The sequence below is a fragment of the Hypomesus transpacificus genome, chromosome 19 (assembly GCF_021917145.1).
Source record: "Hypomesus transpacificus isolate Combined female chromosome 19, fHypTra1, whole genome shotgun sequence".
Classification (NCBI taxonomy): Eukaryota; Metazoa; Chordata; class Actinopteri; order Osmeriformes; family Osmeridae; genus Hypomesus; species Hypomesus transpacificus.
Window position 1 is genome coordinate 8,454,091 of NC_061078.1, and position 21,089 is coordinate 8,475,179.

At 39.5% G+C, this 21,089-nt stretch overlaps 1 protein-coding gene across 2 annotated transcripts in view; it reads left to right on the forward strand.

The window, feature by feature from the left end:
- itga11a (integrin, alpha 11a) overlaps positions 1-20,491 on the forward strand; it is a 35,395-nt gene extending 14,904 nt beyond the window's left edge. Inside the window, exons 4-30 of one of the 2 annotated variants that reach the window (XM_047042477.1) lie at positions 430-521; positions 769-883; positions 1,005-1,132; positions 1,284-1,432; positions 1,527-1,671; positions 2,058-2,223; positions 2,400-2,470; positions 4,417-4,561; positions 5,870-6,018; positions 6,690-6,833; positions 9,037-9,240; positions 9,635-9,765; positions 9,967-10,133; positions 11,899-12,035; positions 12,483-12,593; positions 13,128-13,213; positions 13,305-13,503; positions 13,729-13,827; positions 15,890-15,966; positions 16,216-16,299; positions 16,533-16,623; positions 16,735-16,848; positions 16,986-17,069; positions 17,385-17,495; positions 17,695-17,790; positions 19,367-19,480; positions 19,626-20,491. In XM_047042477.1, coding sequence (XP_046898433.1) covers positions 430-521; positions 769-883; positions 1,005-1,132; positions 1,284-1,432; positions 1,527-1,671; positions 2,058-2,223; positions 2,400-2,470; positions 4,417-4,561; positions 5,870-6,018; positions 6,690-6,833; positions 9,037-9,240; positions 9,635-9,765; positions 9,967-10,133; positions 11,899-12,035; positions 12,483-12,593; positions 13,128-13,213; positions 13,305-13,503; positions 13,729-13,827; positions 15,890-15,966; positions 16,216-16,299; positions 16,533-16,623; positions 16,735-16,848; positions 16,986-17,069; positions 17,385-17,495; positions 17,695-17,790; positions 19,367-19,480; positions 19,626-19,706 — 3,290 coding nt within the window. In that variant the 3' untranslated portion in view covers positions 19,707-20,491. Of the gene's footprint in view, positions 1-429; positions 522-768; positions 884-1,004; positions 1,133-1,283; positions 1,433-1,526; positions 1,672-2,057; positions 2,224-2,399; positions 2,471-4,416; positions 4,562-5,869; positions 6,019-6,689; positions 6,834-9,036; positions 9,241-9,634; positions 9,766-9,966; positions 10,134-11,898; positions 12,036-12,482; positions 12,594-13,127; positions 13,214-13,304; positions 13,504-13,728; positions 13,828-15,889; positions 15,967-16,215; positions 16,300-16,532; positions 16,624-16,734; positions 16,849-16,985; positions 17,070-17,384; positions 17,496-17,694; positions 17,791-19,366; positions 19,481-19,625 lie in introns of those variants that run through there. The other variant, XM_047042478.1, reaches the window with a different exon arrangement.
- Positions 20,492-21,089: the final 598 nt, after the last annotated feature.

A 21,089-nucleotide genomic window follows, 5' to 3' on the forward strand; every position in this document is an offset into this window, starting at 1 on the left:
AACCTAGTTCCCAGATGGGGGAGGAAGTTTTTAACCCCTCACACTGTTTAATCTCTCAGGGCAGGTGTTTATACTCAATGGTCACAGTAAATGCAGCTAACTGGAAATTGCATGTGCATGTACTTAGATGCATGCCATGCAACAGAGAGGTGTAGACTTTAGATTAGATATACTTTATTGATCCCTCAGAGGGAAATTGTTAAGACTTCATCTAGACTTCATCCATACACAAGTCTAACCAACACCTTAAGAAGAAAAAATGGTATACATAAGTTTTGAAGCTTGTGAAAAACTATTATAACTGGGTTATGGTTTACAATAGGAACGGTTGGATGAAAGTATTATGCGTAACTGAAACATAGTATTGTATAAAATCGTTAGAAAGTGTGAAAAACACCTTTACTTTGTCATTGTTTTTCTTTTCTCAAGGAAGGATATCTCTGACTAATGTTGCTGAACGTAAGGACAAAATGAGACTGGGAATGACTCTCACATCAAACCCTAAAGACAACAGTTTTGTGGTAACTGTTGGAGAAATGTTTTTCCAAATGCTACCAATTGAAGCATGCATAAGACTAGTGAAAATGTGTGTTAATAATGTAATTAATAATGTGTGCTAATTCTAACATAGATTAGTTGTCAAGGGCAAGAAAGATGCATAAGAAACAATAAACTTTGAAATTGAGAATAATTTTGCACTAAACCCTTTATCATCAGATTGTTTCTGTTCCATTTAGGCAAATATTTGCATTTTCTTTACTTATGTAGGCCTGTGGACCTCTGTGGTCCTATGAATGTGGTAGCTCATACTACAGCACTGGCATATGCTCCAGAGTCAACTCTAGCTTCAAATTCTCACGGACCATTTCTCCTGCATTTCAGAGTAAGACTAAAGCACCACCCTTTCCTTTTTTCATGAAGTCAACCAGTATTTGTTTTGTGATATGATAGTTTTCCTGAAACCTTTTGAACTAAATTCTAACTTTTGTTTAATTTGTTTGCAGGGTGTGAAACCTTTATGGACATAGTCATAGTTCTGGATGGGTCAAATTCTATCTATCCCTGGTATGAAGTGCAGGCCTTTCTTATCAACATTCTACAGAAGTTTTACATTGGACCAGGCCAGATACAGGTGTGTTAGAGAGAGAGAGAAGTCATCCACTAGTGTTAACAAAGATTTGTTTCACATTGCAGTACTTGTTAAGTGCACTAGTTTAGCAAATTATGAGAAACAATATATCGTTTTTGTAATGTGCTATTTCTTGTAACTTGTCTTTGCTTAGGTTGGAGTGGTTCAGTATGGCGAGAAGGTGGTTCATGAATTCCAACTGAGTGACTACAAATCAGTGGAGGAAGTGGTAAAGAGAGCCCGCAGCATCGACCAGCGTGGCGGAGAGGAGACCAACACGGCCCTCGGCATCAATGTGGCACGGTTGGATTCACCTCATTTCCCAACATAATAATTGTATTATGTAAGGAAATTATTTAGATGTGTATATTTATGAGAAAATATTTGTTTTCCACAGATCACAGGCATTCAAGCGAGGTGGTCGACGAGGTGCAAAGAAAGTCATGATAGTGATCACAGACGGCGAGTCACATGATAGTCCTGACCTCCAACAAGCTATTGAGGACAGCGAGAAGGATGGCATCACCCGCTACGCCATTGCTGTAAGTCTCCCTCTCCTTTTTTAAGTTTTTAGAGAACTTCATTCATTTTTACTTGGACAAATAATAATAATAATTTCAATGTACATCTGACACATATATTAAAAATAATAAAAAGTTTTAAGAAACAGTTCATCTATTCATGTGAACTCAGAGAGAGGTCCAATGCAGTCCAAACTAAAAATGTTGTCTCTCAGACAGCTCCAACCCAAGTCAACATTTAGTTTAAAGGTTTCCTAGAGCACAACCCACTTTAGTGGGACCACTTGCAATCTATTATTGGACACACGTGAGCTTTTGAAGGCTTCCTTAAGTGTGGCAAGTGGATTTGGAACAATCCACATACAAAATGTTCCACACCATAACAGATGACTTGGCCTGATGTCTAGGTCCTAGGCTACTACAATCGCCGTGGGATCAATCCAGAGGCTTTCCTGAATGAAATCAAATACATTGCCAGTGACCCAGATGACAAGCATTTCTTTAATGTAACGGACGAGTCTGCTCTAAAGGATATCGTGGATGCACTAGGAGACAGAATCTTCAGTTTGGAAGGTAAAGTAAAATGCTACTGACCCCAAGAAATCCTGACATGTGTTCTTAAAGATTCCAATACAATATAACACCATCATTTAAAAAAGTCTTATGGGCACTAACTTTCAAACTTCAAAGCTGTCTTGGCAAACAGTCAAGACATTGTCCTCAGTGACATTAATGTTGTGTCTTCACAGGAACCAGTAAAAACGGGACAGCGTTTGGTCTCCAGATGTCACAGGCTGGCTTCTCCTCCCACATTGTGGAGGTGAGTCACCTATATTCCCCACGTTGTCCCACCTTTTGTGCGTGTATGTGTGTGGCCTTACAGGTTGAATATTTTGTAACTTAGGACCGTCTGACAGAGGAGTATTTTTCCATTTAGTCAGTCCCAAAGATGACTCCACTTTTCCCCAAGGGTGACATAATAGTGAAAGCTTGACACAAAGTTGAGTTAGAGGTTGTTACTGCAGCACAAGAAAATGGAAAGTTAATGTGGCCCTTTTCTTCTTGAGCTTTCGGTTGCATGCTGATAACAGCAGGTTTGTTGGCTTCAGGATTGACACAGCTGGAAAGACATATTGGTGAGTGTCGGTCCAACTCACATTTTCTACTGTACCTGGACAGATCTTCATTTATTTTCTTTTTTCCCTAGTTACTGTTCTGCTGATGTAATAGCTTTGATTTTCCAGTCCCACTCTGCACGATAAATATATCCTCTTAAGAAAACAAAGATGCAGCTTGGTGACTTGGATGGTTGGAAATTCCACACTCCAGAAGGTTGGATCCCAGGGATGAAGGCAACCTGAGTGTTGAGAGTAGGATAACTTCTTGGAAAGAGGTTTGAGTCTTATAAAAGAAAAATTTCCCAAAGAGCAGACATTTTTGTCCAATGTCAGGTGTGTCAACTTGTGCTTATGTTATACATATCCAGACATTGCTGTCTCCCATGTAGGCCACTGCTTTTTTTTGTTTTATTTTATTCAGTAATCCTGAAAGGTATGTAGGTTAGATTGTGGATCATGGAATAATTTTTATTTGGCACTGTATAATATATGGTTTATTTGTTTTTAATTGGTTAACATTTCAGTAGTGTGAAAGTCAAACAATCAATAATAGCTTTTACCAGTATAAGGATGTCTACACAATTTGTTCATGTATGTCTCTCATTTGTAAACTAGGCTATTAGTTGAATATTATTCCCTCAAAACCCTCTCTTGAGCACGGGTGTTATTTTACCAAGAAGCTGGCTAGCTCCATCATAATTACAGCCTGAAAAAAGACCAGTTCATAGGGCAGTGGAGCCATGTCCTTTTGTAAACTGGCATTAAAAATGGTTCAGTCACTTAAGGAGTGCATTGCTGTTTTGGGGTTCAATTGCCATAGCAACCGTGTTCCCCATAACATACCAACAGAGGCCAGATTGGCCAGTAATTTACTCGGTGAGCAGACTGTTCCATGTGCATATCTGTAAGCGGTCTCTTGTGTTGCGATGTACAGTTTGTACACTGAAGTTTGGAGTTGTTTACAACCTCACTATTTTATGTGAGGACAGGATTAGGCTAGGGGAAGCTTTGCACTGACATCACTGACCTGTTCAGAGGAACTTAATGTCAACAAGGGAGGTTGAATATCTTTAGCATCTCTCTCTGTTTGTAGCAACATTCTGACATGATTTGTGCATTATTAGTGCCTCCGTGAGCTGGCTCGCAATAGTGAAAGTTTTCATATGAAGCACCCATGGGAATGTGTACTGTATGTCCCTTATGCTGCCTTTGGGTCATTGTGACCCTCCGTCGTGGTGCAAAAAGTGGGTCATAATGACCCGAAGGCAGCACAAGAGTTAAAGCCAAATAATGGGGATAGTCTAGAGAGGCTTGATTTATGATCCACTCTATCTCTCCAATGGATTTAAAATATATTTGGGAGTAGAAGGAAGGAAAACATAATGATTGTGGTTTAGGCAAATTTAGTTTCTACTAATTTATTGTTACAATTATTGTTGGCCAAACTAGTAAAAGGCCATCACGTCTTAACGCGTACACATTTCAGGATCTGGTTTCTGAACACATATCCTGTGAGGAGTGTAGAGTTTGCGAGTGACAGAGAGAGAGAAAGAGGGAGACTCTTTTGTGTAGATGTCATATTTCAAATGACTGTCTTTGTACAGCTAGAGATCCTCTCATTTTGGCTGTGAACTCCGTATCCCTACAGGATGGGATACTAGTGGGTGCCGTGGGGGCCTATGACTGGAATGGGGCAGTACTGAAAGAGACCCGACAGGGAAAAGTCATCCCACCAAAGTCCTCCTATGCACAGGAGTTCCCTGAGGAGCTCAAAAACCACGGTGCCTACCTAGGTGAGTGAGGAAGTGACATATACCTCTCTGTTCCTCTCCATCTCCATCCCATCCCTCTATTTTGTGTTTCATTTTTGTCAGCCTTATTCCGTCTCTGCTTGAGCGTCCATATTCCTATAGCCTATCCTACGTACCACAGTATGCTTTCTTTCCACATCCCACTTGTCCACCTCTCTCTCCATCTCTCTTTCTCGGGAGGGATGTGTATCAGGAACTCTAAAAGCCCTGTGTTTTAGCACCATGGATCCTAGCTGCAGCCTTGACTCAATAAAGGGCTCCACTGCACAGTTGCTCCCCCCCTTCCCCCCTCCCCAGCGCCCGCAAGCACCTCCACAAGCCTCTGCTTTCTCCATCAGGGTCATGGCTCGCTTGTCTATGCTGCACTTCACTGCCTACCAACTGAAGGCTTTCCATTCTCATTAGCGTTATGCAAAGAAGGCATGGGTCTGGACAGGCTCATAGAGAGAAAGCGCCAGGGAGAGAGACGGTGAGATTGAAGAGAGGATGGAGACAGAGAGCGAGGAGAAAGAGAGCAGTAAGATGGAGATGAAAAGAAACATGGGCAAGACAGGCTAAATCTATACCTGAGGTAGCAAATCAGCAATTAGCTCCTTGTGTTACTGAGGTCTGATAGACTGGGCAGGCACAGGCCAGGGCTATTGCTCAGGGACTCAATAGCTGCCATTCAACTTTGTTTTAGAACTCTCATGCAATGAATGTAAATTTGAACCAGAGGGTCTAGCATGCATTTACGCTGAAAGACACACACACACACACACACGAAAATGGCAGGAACAAACCCAAACACGGAGGCATGGATCACTCTATGTAGTCTATGTAAACACAAAATTGCATCGTTGACCAAGTTAAATGAACTTACACAAGGAAACACACAATCCCCACTGCTACTCTAACCCTTTATTTAGTCCATTTGATACAGCACAAACAAGTGGGTTTGACCTCACATTGTATAAACAGGTTTAATTGTCTCATAGTAGGCTACATAAGAAACAGGCCTTGTGCTCCACAAGGCAGTTTAGAAAAAGTTCCCGGAGGGTAAAAGAAAGTAAGACAGAGAGTAAAAACACCCATTGGGACACTAATGGGTTTTGATAACTTTGAGACCTTTAACCTAAAAACAGCATTGCAGGGATGGCAGTGTTAACCGTAACAATTTTAATGCATTCAGACGTCTGAACCAAGTGACTTTGAAACAGTAGAATCTGTATGAGGTATTATTATTATATTAAATAATATATATTATTATAATTGTTCTCATATAACAGTGTGTACTGTTTGTGTCACCAGGTTACACAGTGACGTCAGTGGTGTCGGCCAGGAACGGTCGTCTGTTTGTGGCCGGGGCACCACGGTTCAACCACACGGGAAAGGTTATCATCTTCACCCTCAAAAACACTGGCGAGCTTACTATTCTACACGCTCTAAAGGGACAACAGGTGAGGAAGTTCACATTTACACACAGGCAAAGCACAAACACTTTTATTCTCTTGTTGTTTTATGAGTGTGTCACTCCTTCACTTCTGTGTCCTGAAGTTGTTTAATAGTGCCATCCATCACAGACCTGTCTCCTAATTTCCTCCCAATGGACAAGAAACACTAGAGCAGCATAACCACTATGAACGTTTTTCTGTGCCTATAAAGGGCTCTTTTTCATAACCGGGAAACATGGAAGGAATGTCAATACCAACAGTTTTGCTGATAGTCAATACCGATGGTACTACTTTGGGTGTACATTACTACAATAACATTGTTATTAGGGCAGCCGAGACATTGCTGAAAGGTGCTGGTATTTTGGTCTACATGCAGGTCAAGTACATTTTTCTGTTTTCTACAGATAGTTAAAGTGCAGATAGTAAGCTTCCAAATCATGTATCATACATAATTGAAGATATGCTTATTTGAATGTTAGTACCACCTAAAATCAACTGACAGAGAAAAATCCCCTTGGAAGATTTAGAACTTTTCCACATAAGTAGATAATGGGTGGGAACAATAGTTCAATAGGTTAACTCAACTCCCAAAAATATGGACATCTGCGTTGCGATTGGTGCATCCCAAGAATGAATAAATGAACAAAGGATGATGTGTGGTTGTTGCTGGGTTTCAGATTGGCTCGTACTATGGCAGTGAGATAGCCCCAGTGGACATAGATGGAGACGGAGTGACCGACAACCTCCTGGTGGCAGCACCCATGTTTTTCAGTGGAGGACTGGAGAAGGGCAAGGTGTACATCTACAGAGTCACGGAACTGGTGGGTAGACAAGTGTGACCACACACAGGTACTGTCCACAATATCCAGCCTTTCGTTACAGAGCAACAAATTCTTCAACATACTGTAAAATGCTGCCCGATTCCTATTCCACACTACTTGGGGTCAGAACTTGTATACAAACAGATGCATCTAATCAGAGAATTTCAGACCCAACCCTGACCATGCCTGCACATTGTGGCACACACCATCCTAAACCAGACTCACCTGTCTTTAGAAACCTAATGTGACCCACTGGTGCTGAGGTTTTTGACACCTCCTGTCATACAGGTCAAATAAAAACCCTACCTTTGATAGCACGCATGCTTTATTAGGTGGCAAGTGCACAAAACTCAGTTGGAAAGCATTCTCTCCTTCTAAGGTAATAACTATCCAGTCATTGAGAGAGGAAAAGGTACTTGTTTAATAGGCGGATATAGCTGCAGAGAAATTCCTCAGCATTTCTGGTTATTACGAGCCAACACACCACTACGCCAACTCTATCTTCAAGCTGAATGAGAATTGGTCTTTAAGGTCCCTGGACTAAATGAAATAACAGGGCCAAGAAGTTTGATCAATTCTCTGGAACATAGAAACTGTTATTTTGTTGTGAAGTTAGAACCCAGACTTTAGCTTGGTGAACCAGCACTCATCGAAGCTAGCAACCATCTACTAACAGTTAGTGTTGACCTAACCCCCTTGGTTACACAGCCTTACATTTCACATGGATCAAATGTTGTTCTACCACTGAGCTTCTCAATTACATTATTTGCAACAATGTATGGTATTCTGTGTCTTGCTCAATTTCATGATTGGTCTCATCCCACCTTTCCACACACCACCACGTTTCTAATTAAGTTGCCCGCTCTGAATACTCAAACTAGAGAATACCCAATTTTCTGTCTCCCTCTCTCTCTCTATCCTCACACACGAACACACTCTCTCACACACACACGGTAACTGAGTAGCGTTCTAATTATTACCCAATTCAATCTTTCCTCCTTTTCCTTTAGGATGCCTGGAAAAACAAGTTGTCTCACACTTCATCTTGTTATCTATCTATTATAATTTCTAACGGGACTGCATAACGAGTAAAGAAATGCATGTTAATGGACGGGCTTAAGTACTAGCCTCTTCAGCCAGAATGTTGAGGAATGAGATTGAATTTAATTTAAATGCATATTTTACACATGATTTTTCACCTAACTTTGAAGAAGAAAAAGAATTTGAAAAAGAATAGAAAAGTCTTTTTTTTGGCAGAAATGTCCCATTGAGTGTTCAAAAGCGATTTTTGCCTTTGATGATGTGGCTTATGAAAAAATCCTCTATCACTAATGTTTACAGTATCACATTTTTAGGACATTTTCCTGAAACAAAATTTAACAATGCAAACGAGGTTTTTTTACCTGATTTATTGCTTATTTGTAAGTTATTTTTGTTCTGTTTGACCTGAAAAAAAGATCCCGAATGACCATATAAAACCTTTCCATAATGAACTTGGAAGTAATTGTAATAATAAATAAAAGTCACTTGAAATATGGGGAGTGAGGTTAAGACAGCAATCTCTCTGAGGTTCATTATGGGTCATGTAAATAAATGGATAACTGGTCTTTTGAGGAAGGGATTAGTGTATTGACTGGATGACTCAGCTATCCCTGAGGGCTATAGAGCTTGGATCTCTATGCAGCATGGAGGTGGGAGACTTGGAGCTGGTTCATGGCTCATGGCTGTTTTAATGGATTTCCTTTGGGCCATGTGATATTTTGCTTATGTTTATGCATATCTGTGTCTAGTTTGTTATTATTTCACTATGTAGTGTTTAGACAATTGTACTACACAGTCAATTATTTATGTTGTTTAACGTGTTTACTTTACCACACAACAATTATTTGTGCCTCTATCATTCATATCACTCAACATATTTCCCCCCAACATTTTTCCAGCTGTGTTATAAAAGTGCAAAGTTATATCCATGAGAGACAGCACCAAGTGTTTTTGAGGCTATTTTAGCAACAGAGACGGAGACCAGTATACATCCTGCCATTGAGGAAACATTAGTGTACACAGACACTGTACCAAGACAATTCGCATAAAAATAAAACATCAAAGAATTTGATCAAATATGGAATATTGACTGTAAAGGATTTGTTATTATACCAAATATTTATCACTGTTTGTCATATCTCTTCCTGTCAATCCACCTCAGAATCGCTTCATCTTAGAAGGAGCACTTGAGATACAGAACGGGGGGCAGAATGCCCGCTTTGGCTCCTCAATAGCCCCAGTCCCTGACTTGAATGGGGACGGTTTCAATGACTTGGTAGTGGGAGCGCCGCTAGAGGACAACCACCGCGGAGCCATATATGTCTTCTTCAGTCAGCACAACAGAATACTGCGCAAATACAAACAGGTACAGCAGATGTATGTGTTGTGTCTAGGATTGGCCTACTGGATAAGCTGTCTAGCTTTGCTGAATATGGCTGATTGGAATTTAAATTTGATAAACAGTACTGTGGAAAAGCATTATATTCCAGCAAAAAAGATTCTCAGAAATAATAATATGAAAAGACAGAACATGAAATAATCTAAATACAGCTATTTTGTACTGGCACTAATGGAGAATATAAATAAATAAGCATGCCGTGTAAGACAACAGTTGTGTGAAAGAAACTGAGATGTTTGTAGATATCTAAATAAGAGTCCCTAAATAACTCCCAATGAAAAGATTGTGGTTGTTCCCAGAAAGAAAATGCTTGTTTCTCTGTTCTCCACCCAATTCCTCCCCCTCTCTCTGATCTTCTCAGAGGATAGCTGCAGTAGACTTGCTTCCTGGCTTGCAGTACTTTGGCCTTAGTATCCATGGTAAGATGGACATGAATGATGATGGCCTGGTGGACCTGGCAGTGGGCTCACTGGGTGCAGCAGTGCTTCTCTGGTAAGTATGGCATCCCTGTGTCATCACTACAGTATATCATGTCTAGTTGCTTCTCCCTAACAACACATTTACCTATAAAATCTCATTGTAAACTTGTTATACACATGTAATTTAATATCTAAAATCTTTCCAAAGGATTCTCATGAGCGTGGTATTTAAAAATGGGTATTCAAATTGATGATGCAATGTCTCTATCCACAGGTCACGTACGGTTGTCCGTATTCACGCGAGCATCAGGTTTGAACCAAGCAAGATAAACATTTTTGTAAAAGACTGTCGCAGAGGGGGCCGGGATGTCACCTGCATGTCCGCTATCGTGTGTCTGAATGTCACGGCCAGGACAGCCATTCCTCCAGAAGAGGACGTTTGTAAGTGAGCAGATGTTTACATAACACATATTTCAATAGTCTGAAACTGGTTTATTTGTTCGCCTCATTCCCGTCTGGAAAATGTATTGATCTGGCAAGAAGTGAAATCAAAATGTCCATTTTGTATAATATTCTTGAAAAAAGCTTTAGGTAAGAATATGATAAAGGAAACTCCTGCTGTGTAGAATGTCTTCTTTTTCCCCAAGCTTCCTTGGATGGGGTTATAGTCTTGAGAACTATAACAATAAAATGGTTTTCATTTCACAGACTTTAATAGCAAGCCACAAAGTCTTATTACAAAGGACGTTTTTTCTTCTATTTGATTTTAGAACTGAATATTGAACAGATTCCAGTCTCTATGAGAAAGAGAAAAGCTCCTTAATTTACCAGACAATCCCATCCATGGTGAATTCTTTATCAACGTCTGCAACATTTATGCCAAAAAAGGTTTGAATGAAACGTTAGTTATAAATAGTTCAATTACTCCTAGTTCTCTGATCATAGGCCCTGGATCATCCAATGTACTTGTTAGCCAGCGAAAGAGGGGGTGGGAGGCAACATAACTTGTCCCAAAAGAGCCAAAGGAAATGTTTCCTTGCAATAAGTGGCAGATCATCCTTCAGATGTCAGTGTTCTTGCCAATTGGAACACTGGAGATGCAGTATTAACTCTTATGATAACTGATCTGAATATATTAATGCAATTCTATTTGTTAGGCACCTAAAGGCTTTTTTGACAGTAGTAACAAATCAAACAAACCATACAAATAAACCAAACAAAAAACTATTATTATGATTCATTGTCTCGTGAGTATAGTTGGAGTATAGATGGCCTCTGGACATGGTTATTGATATCCCAGCCTGGCATCCCATACTTCTGCCATGAGTCAGAGAAACTTATGTTCCGTATACCACTGAGCTAAGATGTTAGCACAACAAGAGCAGCCCAACCACAACCTAACACCAGGTCTCGCTGATTCCAATGACAGAGGACTGAGGGAAAACAGAAAGTTATGGTATCTTGTCGATGGTGGGGCTCATTGGTTTAGGACATCTAGGAGGGAACATGTTTTTTTTCATTTTCCTCTCATTATCGCGTCTGACCAGTAATGCTTATCAGATGTACCAGGGGTTGAAAGTTTGGTAGGCTCTACTAAACAAAGGGCAGAGGAGAGTACTTTTATTATGTGCTAGTATAAACTGTATGCAAAATGTTGGCCACAATTGATTACGAAAGGTTTGAGCTTTTATCATGATGTTGCAAATGTGGCCTAGTCTAACATTGTCCACATGGTCCACAATATGATGTTGCATGGTTTACGATGAGTAGAGCATTTTGGGGCTTTTTGGGGACAATTGTGCTATCTGGTAGACCTAAGTTGTATGCATTAGTTCTGGCTTCATGTAGGCCTACTATTATCTATGCTACCGACACGCAAGGCAATACTGTTGCTTGCTTAAAAACAGTGCGGGCTGGAATTAAATTACTTCCAAACCCAAAGGACTGGAGGGAATTTAGTCTTTTAACTCTCTCAACTTCAAGTACTCATTGAAATGTCCTGAGCGCAAGACTGACACAATTATATGTACATATATTTTTATTGTGGCTCAAATACTTCTTATGATTATTGAACCATCTCTATTTTTTCCCCAAAAATGACCACTATCGTTGCCAACTAAATTATAAAACTGGGAGATGTTTGCAAATCCACTTTAGAACAGTGCATAACAACACTGATGCCTTGTTTTTTTACTTCCTCTAATAGTCATCAAGTACAATGCCTCCATTGGTGAGCGTCGCTTCAAACCCAGAGCAATTATGGACACTGACAAAATGCAGCCCCAAAACCTGACCTTACTTGCTGGAGAACAGACCTGTGAACACATCTACTTTCATGTCATGGTTAGCACTGACTTCTTGTTCCCTGTTTCATGGCATAAACAACAACAAAATAGACAGGGGGAAAAAGCTGTAATTTCATTGGAAAGCTATTGCTAGCTGTATTAACCCAGTTACATTTACATTTAGTCATTTTACATTTAGTCATTTTACATTTAGTCATTTAGCAGACGCTCTTATCAGTTGTATTATCACCTCCCTAGTTTCTTTTACTTAGAGAGATAGAATAAATGGGCATTTCATTATTCACACAACCAGCATGATTTTGTCACAGTCCATTTGTGAATTTCCAACAAGAAACGTGAAACATTCATTCTACAAAGAGTGAATTTACTGATTTGTTGATGTGGAAACAGCTGCATGGGCCTGCAAAAAATATTAGAAACCCATTAATATGAATCCACCTGCATTTTTTAAAGCATGCTCTAAAAATGAGTTTTGTTTTGCCAGGAGACCACAGACTATGTAAGGCCCATTTTATTTACTGTGGATGTGGGACTACAGGATCCTGTCAAGGGACCCATGCTGGATGAAGGATGGCCAACAACTGTGAGCACTGAGGTGAGATACATATTGGGATAAGCCTACTGTAAACTTTGGATCACCTGCAGAACCTAAACTGATAGTTACACCGTTCCAGAAGACAGACCTTTTCTTCAGAACCTTTCTTCTATACTAGGTATCACTTCCTTGCTTTGCTTTAACTTAATATCAATTTATATATCCGAAATATCAATCAGGTATTGTACAGATGTGAAGTGCTTGAAAAAAGGCATTCTTTATACAAAACATTTCATACAGTGTGTACAGTATCAGGGACATTTTGAATCTTTAGGTTTTTCTGTATTGTTCTTCTACATAGATTTTGACATATACCGGTGTCTTAATATTTAACATTAATTGCTGAAGCTGCGTGTCCATTATGCCCTTATGTTGCGTCAAATTTAAGCAGAAATAGAGAATTCTGAAGAGTTAAGGTCTGTCATGTATACAGTTGTCCATTTGATTATTTTACTAGTTACAAGTTACCTTGTTCCTTTCGTCTGAGAAATCCCTCAATCTTTAGATCTGAATATCTTATCCGTCATTCTCTAGCTGCCCTTCTGGAATGGTTGTGACGAGGATGACCACTGTGCACCAGACTTGGTCTTGCAGAGCAACACTGACCTGCTCACACAAACGTAGGCCCACGTCTACTCTATGTTACATATAACGGCTCACATGTGTACACACACACACGTAAACTCTACTATGCTTTCATTTCACAAACAGCCAGTTCTGTGGACAGGCTACACACTCCAGGAGTGTGTTTTGCCGGAGCAAAGGAGAAAGAGAGATGCGAGTCATAGAAGGATTCAGAAGAAGGATGGCAGTGGACGTTCGTTTGGAGAACAAAGGAGAGAATGCCTACAGCACCCGTCTCAATATTACCTACACTTTCAACCTACACTTCTCCAGCCTCATAGTCAAGGTAAGGTCCTTAAGAACCCAATTATCACGCTGGAGGGAATCCAACAAGACACATTGTGTGCTTAAATTACGAATGATCAACAACAGCAAAAAAGAGTGAATACTGTACTATGGCTGGATCAAATGAGAGTAATTAGGATTGTCCTTTTTTAAACAAATTATAAACTCAGATATTATTTCTGTATATTGTGTTACTAAAAGTGTTTTTTCTCTGTTTTTGATTCAGGACAATTCGGACATCAAGATAGAGTGCCGAAGTGAGGACAGACTAAGAAATGAGAAGACCTGCAATGTTAGCGCACCCTTTATGAGAGCAATGGCTCAGGTCAGTTTATTCGATCACAGACATGAAATTATGGCTAACCATGTCCAAGTATCTTAAAGTGTGTGGTGCTGGGTTAAGACTTTCAGTACAGCAATGTGCCTGGTGGGTGCTGTGGAGCATTCACAATCACCAGAAACCACATGGATCTGGCTTTTGGTGAGACTCTGCCCCACTGCATGCTGGGAATAGTATCCCTATTCCTATTCCCGCCGGCGGGCCGTAGGATTGTACTAAACTATGTAACGCACCGCCCAATATTTTTTTTACTGGTTTACATACAATATACAACAGTAGGTACAATCAACATCTTTGTCTGACCACAAACATCTAAACAAACTGAAAGTAAACAGAGACTTCACCTAACAAGGCTCACATTTTTCCAGTTATGCAAAACATCCCAACAAAAATGGTCTGGATTCGTCCCAGAGGTCAAACGTTCCAACCAAGTAAAGTATTTTGTCCAAAACAATGTATTACATTTAGAAATCATTCTAAATTTGCCCCCCCTCCCCCCCCCCCCCCCCCCCCAAATTGGCATTTTAGGCCAATTTGACAGGATTGTTAAGAGGTTTAAAATGAAGAGGAGACTGTTCAGTATGTTTCTTTCTCTAAGGAGATTGGCTACTTGAGTTACTGTCAGGTCTGGTCACAATGTGTATCGTGTGCTCATGTGATGTGCTTACAGAAGTATGTAGATGTTTAGCAATTGTCTGCTACAAACTTGGAACATTAACACAGAGAGAAACAAGAACAGTTAGGTCCCTAAATAGTCTGCACCTAAACTGCTCCATTGATGTATTTTCTTCCAGTACAGTAACCCCCGTTTCTCCAGTCCAGACACAGAAGAGCACAAAACAGTAGATCATTAAAGGGGACATTACTTCTAAAACAGACCGGTTTATGCTGGGTAACATTGTTTATGTATTTACGGTATCTGTGCCCTGTCAAAACTGAGATTGCAAATGAAGAGGGAGGAGAGAGATCTGGTTAGACATTCCTGTCTTCCAGCCGGCTTCCATCACAAGTTCATTTTAAGACTAGAGGACTGTAAACAATGTTCTCCTTTCCTTCCACTTTCTTCCATCCCCCCTTTTCTGTGTTGTTCTATGTTGTGTTGTTTTCCTCAGATGCTTTTCCCTTCGTCTTATTCAACCTTTAGTTCTACTCTGTTCTACATTCACTACATCATCTGTTGTTCTAATACGCTGCTTTTGGTGCCTGGTAGCTGAGATGTGGTTTTCTTTGCGATGTGGCTAGTAAATACAGACCGTTCCTTGACTACTGAAATACTGTTAAATGCACTGCTGATCCTTGATCTTCTGCTATACTTTCAAAATGCACTATTTGTTTTGGTCCAGAAAATCAGTAAATACAGTACATGTCATAAGTGATGTTAAATGATACATTCAGCTGGAATTGCATGTCATAGTTTTAGGCCCCTCCTTTCCAGTTAGTTTTAACCTATTGGTAGTGGGACAGCCTTTCTAATCTAGTTATTTGCTCACCTTGCAGTGGTTTCAAGCTTTGAATACTGACGGCACAGTAGTAGCAGTGTTACTAAACTGAGGCCATACACACTTCTAAGTAATTGTATGTATGTGCTTAGGGCTTGGTCTTTATTAAAGGAAATGACCCTGGTTCTTTCTATAGTGCCAACAGTGCTTCAGGCTTCCTCGGTCTGAGGCCAAGATCTTACTGCAGGTTATTGCTGGCTTTTCTCTGGTAATCTCTAATACATCTTCATATTATGGCTGGAAGCTGCCACATTTGGAACTGTTTATGAATGAAGATTTTTTAAAGATGCAGTGGTTTCTACCCAGGTCTGGATACCTGTAGCTGGTCATGTGACTGCTGACATTAATATTCAGTGCTAATTTTTGAAAGCAGTGCTTGAGTGCTTATTTTTGAAAGCAGTGCTAAATAAAAAATAAAGCTCATAAATCTCACTCTTTATCGTTTAAGTAGAAATTTGATTATTAGTACATTCATTATTATATAATCAATTAAATGATCTTTCTTGTTGTAAATGATAGCATGTCTCCTTATTTTGTCCACCCTGCAGGTATCTTTTCGTCTGGAGTTTGAATTCAGCCGCTCGGTATTTCTGGACCATCTACGGGTCATTCTGGATGCCAGCAGGTATGAACACCAGTTATTAATCCAGTTCTTATATTAAATAAGTATTAACCCTCGACATTTTTGTGCTGATTTCCAAGTGGGTCTGCGACACATTGAGTCACACATTGAGTGTGACACTGAAATATTCAGATGTCATGTCAGGGAAATATTTTTTAAGTTAGCCAAGGGTCTTTTGGCTTTCTCTCTTTGGGTGTGATGATGGGAAATGCAAATAGTTAGCATTTGTAAAATGGCTGTATTCTTCTGCAGCGATGGAGAGGAGCTGAGCTCAGAAAACAATTTCAATACCATTTACCACCCGCTAAAATATGAGGCTGACCTCCTATTCACAAGGTTTGTAGTTCCCAACTTGATACACAGTCACCAAGAGACATGCAGTGCTATGAAAATTATTTAAAAAATGATGATGAGAATATTTATACTACAGGCTGATACAACACAGTTCTGCATTATATCTTCAAGGTGAACATTGGTTTTAACTTGGAATATGGTTGTTGTAATGCATAGCACAAAGCACAATAATTGGTTAAAGAATCACAAAGATGTATTGTTTGGTTGTCCTGAAGGGATTCAGACCCCACCCGCTATGAGATCAGAGCAGACATCTCGCTTGAGAAACCTGGTGACATGGGCCCTGCATTCAACTTTACTTTCCAGGTAATGTCTAACTCCATTATTAATTAACTTTCATTACTTACTATGGAATTGCACTGAAGGGTGATACATTATAGTAAGCCAAATAGTTGTTTCTACAACTCCCACCCCCAGATCCAGAATCTAGGCTTTTTCCCGGTGAAGGACTTACAGTTGAATATTGAGATTCCTGAAATGACTACAAATGGGAACCAGCTCTTGAAGATATCAGACTTCCATATAGACCAGGTAAAAGGTTGTGCCCTGATACCTATGCCTATTTCATCTCCTTAAGCAGGAGCTATGGTGTACCTGAGAACATTTTACATCATTTATAAATGAGGATCTCTAGTTTCTGATTGGTTTCTACTAATGCGCCATCTCAGACAGATGGTAGCCACTGTATCCCTCCTCAACACTTGGCACAGAGCAGGGCCTCACCTGAGGATCTGTCTCGCTTCTCACGCCTGGTAAGATACACTGTTGTGTTGTTGGATTTTTTATAAACATTCTTAAAAATGTGTTCCTGTATGATTTGAGAAAGGACTTTGGGTTTGATTAGATGGGGTTTGAATAGCCTTTCCTAGGCGGTTTACTCATGTTAAACATAATCTAATGTATAAATGTTTTCACAATAATCTTTTAATATTATGATAACTAGGTTATAATAAATGTATATTATATATGAATCATATATGAATCAAAACACTCAAGTTAATCAATAGGCTATATTTCCTTTCTGTAAACAAGGTTTAATCAATGTTTTTTTGTTTTTTTATATGCAGAACAGCTCAAATACCCTGACTCTACCTGTCCAATGCACTGTCAACATGGCTGTCTACAGGGACGTGAGTGTGAGAATCAAAGGGGCACTGAGGATAGATGCCCTGCATGCTGTGAGTATATGACACACATAATTAAAACACACATAGATCATGATGAAAACAAACACACACACACACACACATGCATGCACACACTCACTCACTCACTCACTCACTCACTCAATCACACACTCAATCACTCACACAAACCCCCAAAATGTCTTAACAGCAGTATGTCAATGACACACACGTGACTTCCTGATTTCACCAGTTGAAGTTCAAGATCCTGGAGCTAGTGACAAGTGCCTCAATAGAGCTGCCCACATCCAGTCCTATGTTTTTACATGAAGAAAACCCTGTTCGAAATGTGAGTGAACTAAATATGTTATAAATACTGTATACACATCATCATCAGTACACACTAGAAATCATAATGGTCATTAAGGCATTTATTCCATGTCACTGTAGCCCAGCATGGGGTCTACCAACCAGACACACTGTAACTCATCCTAAGGGAGCACATTGGTCCCTTACATCAATGTCATTTGTTGAGTTATTTGGGAAGCTGGTTGTACATTTAAAATATGTAATAAGAGAGCTGAATGTCTTGCAGCCAAGATTTATATTCCAACACACTACTGAAAGGTGCTGAAGGACCGAAAGGACCAGCAGCAATGTTTGTAATCCTGTGGTCAAATATGCAGATGTGCTGCCATCTAGTGAACAATACTCACAACTGATGGGGACTCACAAGTTTATGTCCAAGGGCATGTACAGTATAAAATAGGCCCTAAATGTGGCAAAAATTTAAGCACAAGAGGATCAACATCTTACTATTTACTAAAGTTGGGTATCGTTTGGATTTTCACGATTCCTATTTTACGAAAGTACCGAACCGGTACTTTTAAAAAGATTCAGATTCCTAAACCGATTCTTGAAAAACTGAAAAATGACATAAAAGCTCTTTTATAGTTTTTTGTTGTTGTAAATATTAACGTTTTAAAGTACTTAAGTACACATAAGTCACCTAACACACAACTAGGCTACAATAATTTAACAATAACAGTTACACTATTAAAAAGGAGACTAACAACAACATAATGTTGAGTTGGTATGCCAACTTAACCAGCTTCAAACTTTAGCAGTTCTTTTGCAAAAAATTACCATATTTGCCTTCTCTGGAAAGATAAACTTGTCACTTGGACCAGGGACTTATGTCTACAAGCTGTCGAGCACGGTGCATCCATCTGCTTTAAGAAGTATCCCGTGTGTCGCCACATGTTTCAATACATTCAACATGTTTCCGTCTTTTGCAAGTAGGCTAATCGTTTTGAAACATTTCTTGCATTTTGCGATGTCGGAATCCTTGTCTCTGAAATACAGCCACACTTTTGACCGCTTCGCTTTAGACATTTTAAAATGCACTAAAAGATAGCTAGCTAATGGTGGACTACAGATAAAGTGTGATATTTTTACGTTCGTTTGGGAGCGACAGAGGGAAAGTATTTGCGTTCTAATTTGGTCCAATTCCTAACGGTTGCGTAGGAACTGGTTCCATAGTGGAACCGAATTTCAGTATCCTACCCAACTCTAGGTCTACTGTTTACCAAAAAGCTTAAACTGACTGTTGACAACAAAAACCTCCAGACATGAGCAAGCCTTACATTCCATTTTCTTTGATCTATTTGATAATATCACACATAAAACATAGTGCATTAAAGCACATAATTGAATTGATCAGAAATCCTGTGATGGTACAGATATGTCTCCAATGTTCAAATTGATCTCAGATTTCTAAAGATTTTAACTGCAATATTCATTTTTTTCCCTGGCATCTGAAATAGCCTATTAAGATCCATGTAATTTGACATCCACTGTTAGAAGGGTACCTTTTCAGGTTCAAATGAAGGTAGCTTTTCTTGTTTTGTATGTTATTCTTACAGATAATCCTTGAGATTAGAAAAGAGGAGGACTATAGAATCCCAACTTGGATTGTAATAGGGAGTTCATTGGGAGGACTCTTGCTTCTAGCCCTGTTAAGTCTAGGTCTATGGAAGGTAAGACAATCTCACTCTTAAATAAAAGGTAATGTCATGTCATTTTCTTAGTGCCATTGCCTTTTTGGAAACTGTAAAATAATTTTACCAACCGGATGTCACCAATGGTATTTTAGAATAATTTGCTTTTTTTATTCCTGCCAAGCTTGGCTTTTTCCGGAGGCAAAAGAGGAAGGATAAGGAAGAGCAGGAGCAGGCCAACAGGAAGGTGGCTGAGGAACGATAATGTTGGATTGGGGTCAGAATACATACACCTATACAGGGGATCCAACACTCAGGGACTGTCCCTCTCGACTCCTCAAGCAACGGTGGTGCAGTCCAGACAACAGGCAGTCCACAAGACTGCCAGGCCAAAATCTGTTCAGTAGACTGGAATGGATGGCCCGTCTTTTATACACTCCCCTGGAATGACCCATGACCGAATGAGTCATCACTGTCACACCTACAGCCATGTACTGTTAAGACTACTGGGCCCTTACCTGTCCTGCCATTCACTTCCTAATACTCTATTAACGTCTGCTATCCTTCGATAACTTACAGGAAAGCTAAAATGTTGACATTATAGATGAAAGATGGAGCCAGATGTGGCTTGACTACTCATTCCTAGATAATTAAAAGAATACAGGGTTTGGCTTTCCATCAGACAAAATGGTTTGAGCTGTTTCATTAGCTTTAGATGTATTTAACTTTTATACATTTTATTTTGAAAGACATAAAAACCTCAAGGTGGTATGTCAGCTGATGGCTGACATGTTGGGCAACTGTACCGTCTAGTCTGAAAATAAGTATGAGAAAGAATGAAGGAAGAAGCAATGATATGAGCTACGCTGAAAATATTCACCAATAATTTTCGATATTTACATATTTTTCTGGAGAAGATCTACATTGAAGAAATATGGAGATTTTGGAAATTCCTGACCTTTTTTTATTATTTCTTATCTCCCCGTGCAGCATCTTCATTCTTGGAAAGTAAACTAAACAATAAACAATATGATGCACTTTAACATTGAAGAAATACAAACTTGAATTTTGTTTGTGAATAGTCAAGTAACTCAAGTCTAACAACATTGTGGCATCACTAACTTTAAGAGGCTTAAGCTCAGTTCAGGGTTAAAAACCTTTAAAGGACGGATGACTCCTTTCTGCAGACATGCTTTGCACCACAACAAATAGCCTTTTTTAAAGGATATGCTTAGATTTAAGCATTGCCAGCAACAAACAAGCAATTATTGCATGTGCTGTTGAAGTAGACCATGTACATTATCTCATAAAGTTTGGATTATCAATGTTAATAGCGCTTTTGTGTTTTTGTTTTCTCAAAGATTTTTTTCTCCATGAATGTCAGTGTCATATTAAAACATTATTGAAAGTGGAAGATTGCAAGAGATTAAACATCAGTCACATTTTCACTTTTACTGTTTGTACTGTAATGTGTTGTGAAGATGTGTTACAGCACTGCATAGCCTACTGTAGCAGACATTTGTAGAAACTAGTGCACAGTGCCCATAATGAAGGAGCTTAGTAAGATGTCGGTGACACACAGACTTATGGAATCATAGCGCAATGCTATGCAGTGCTGCCTGTAAAAAGTATTGTATTTTCTATATTG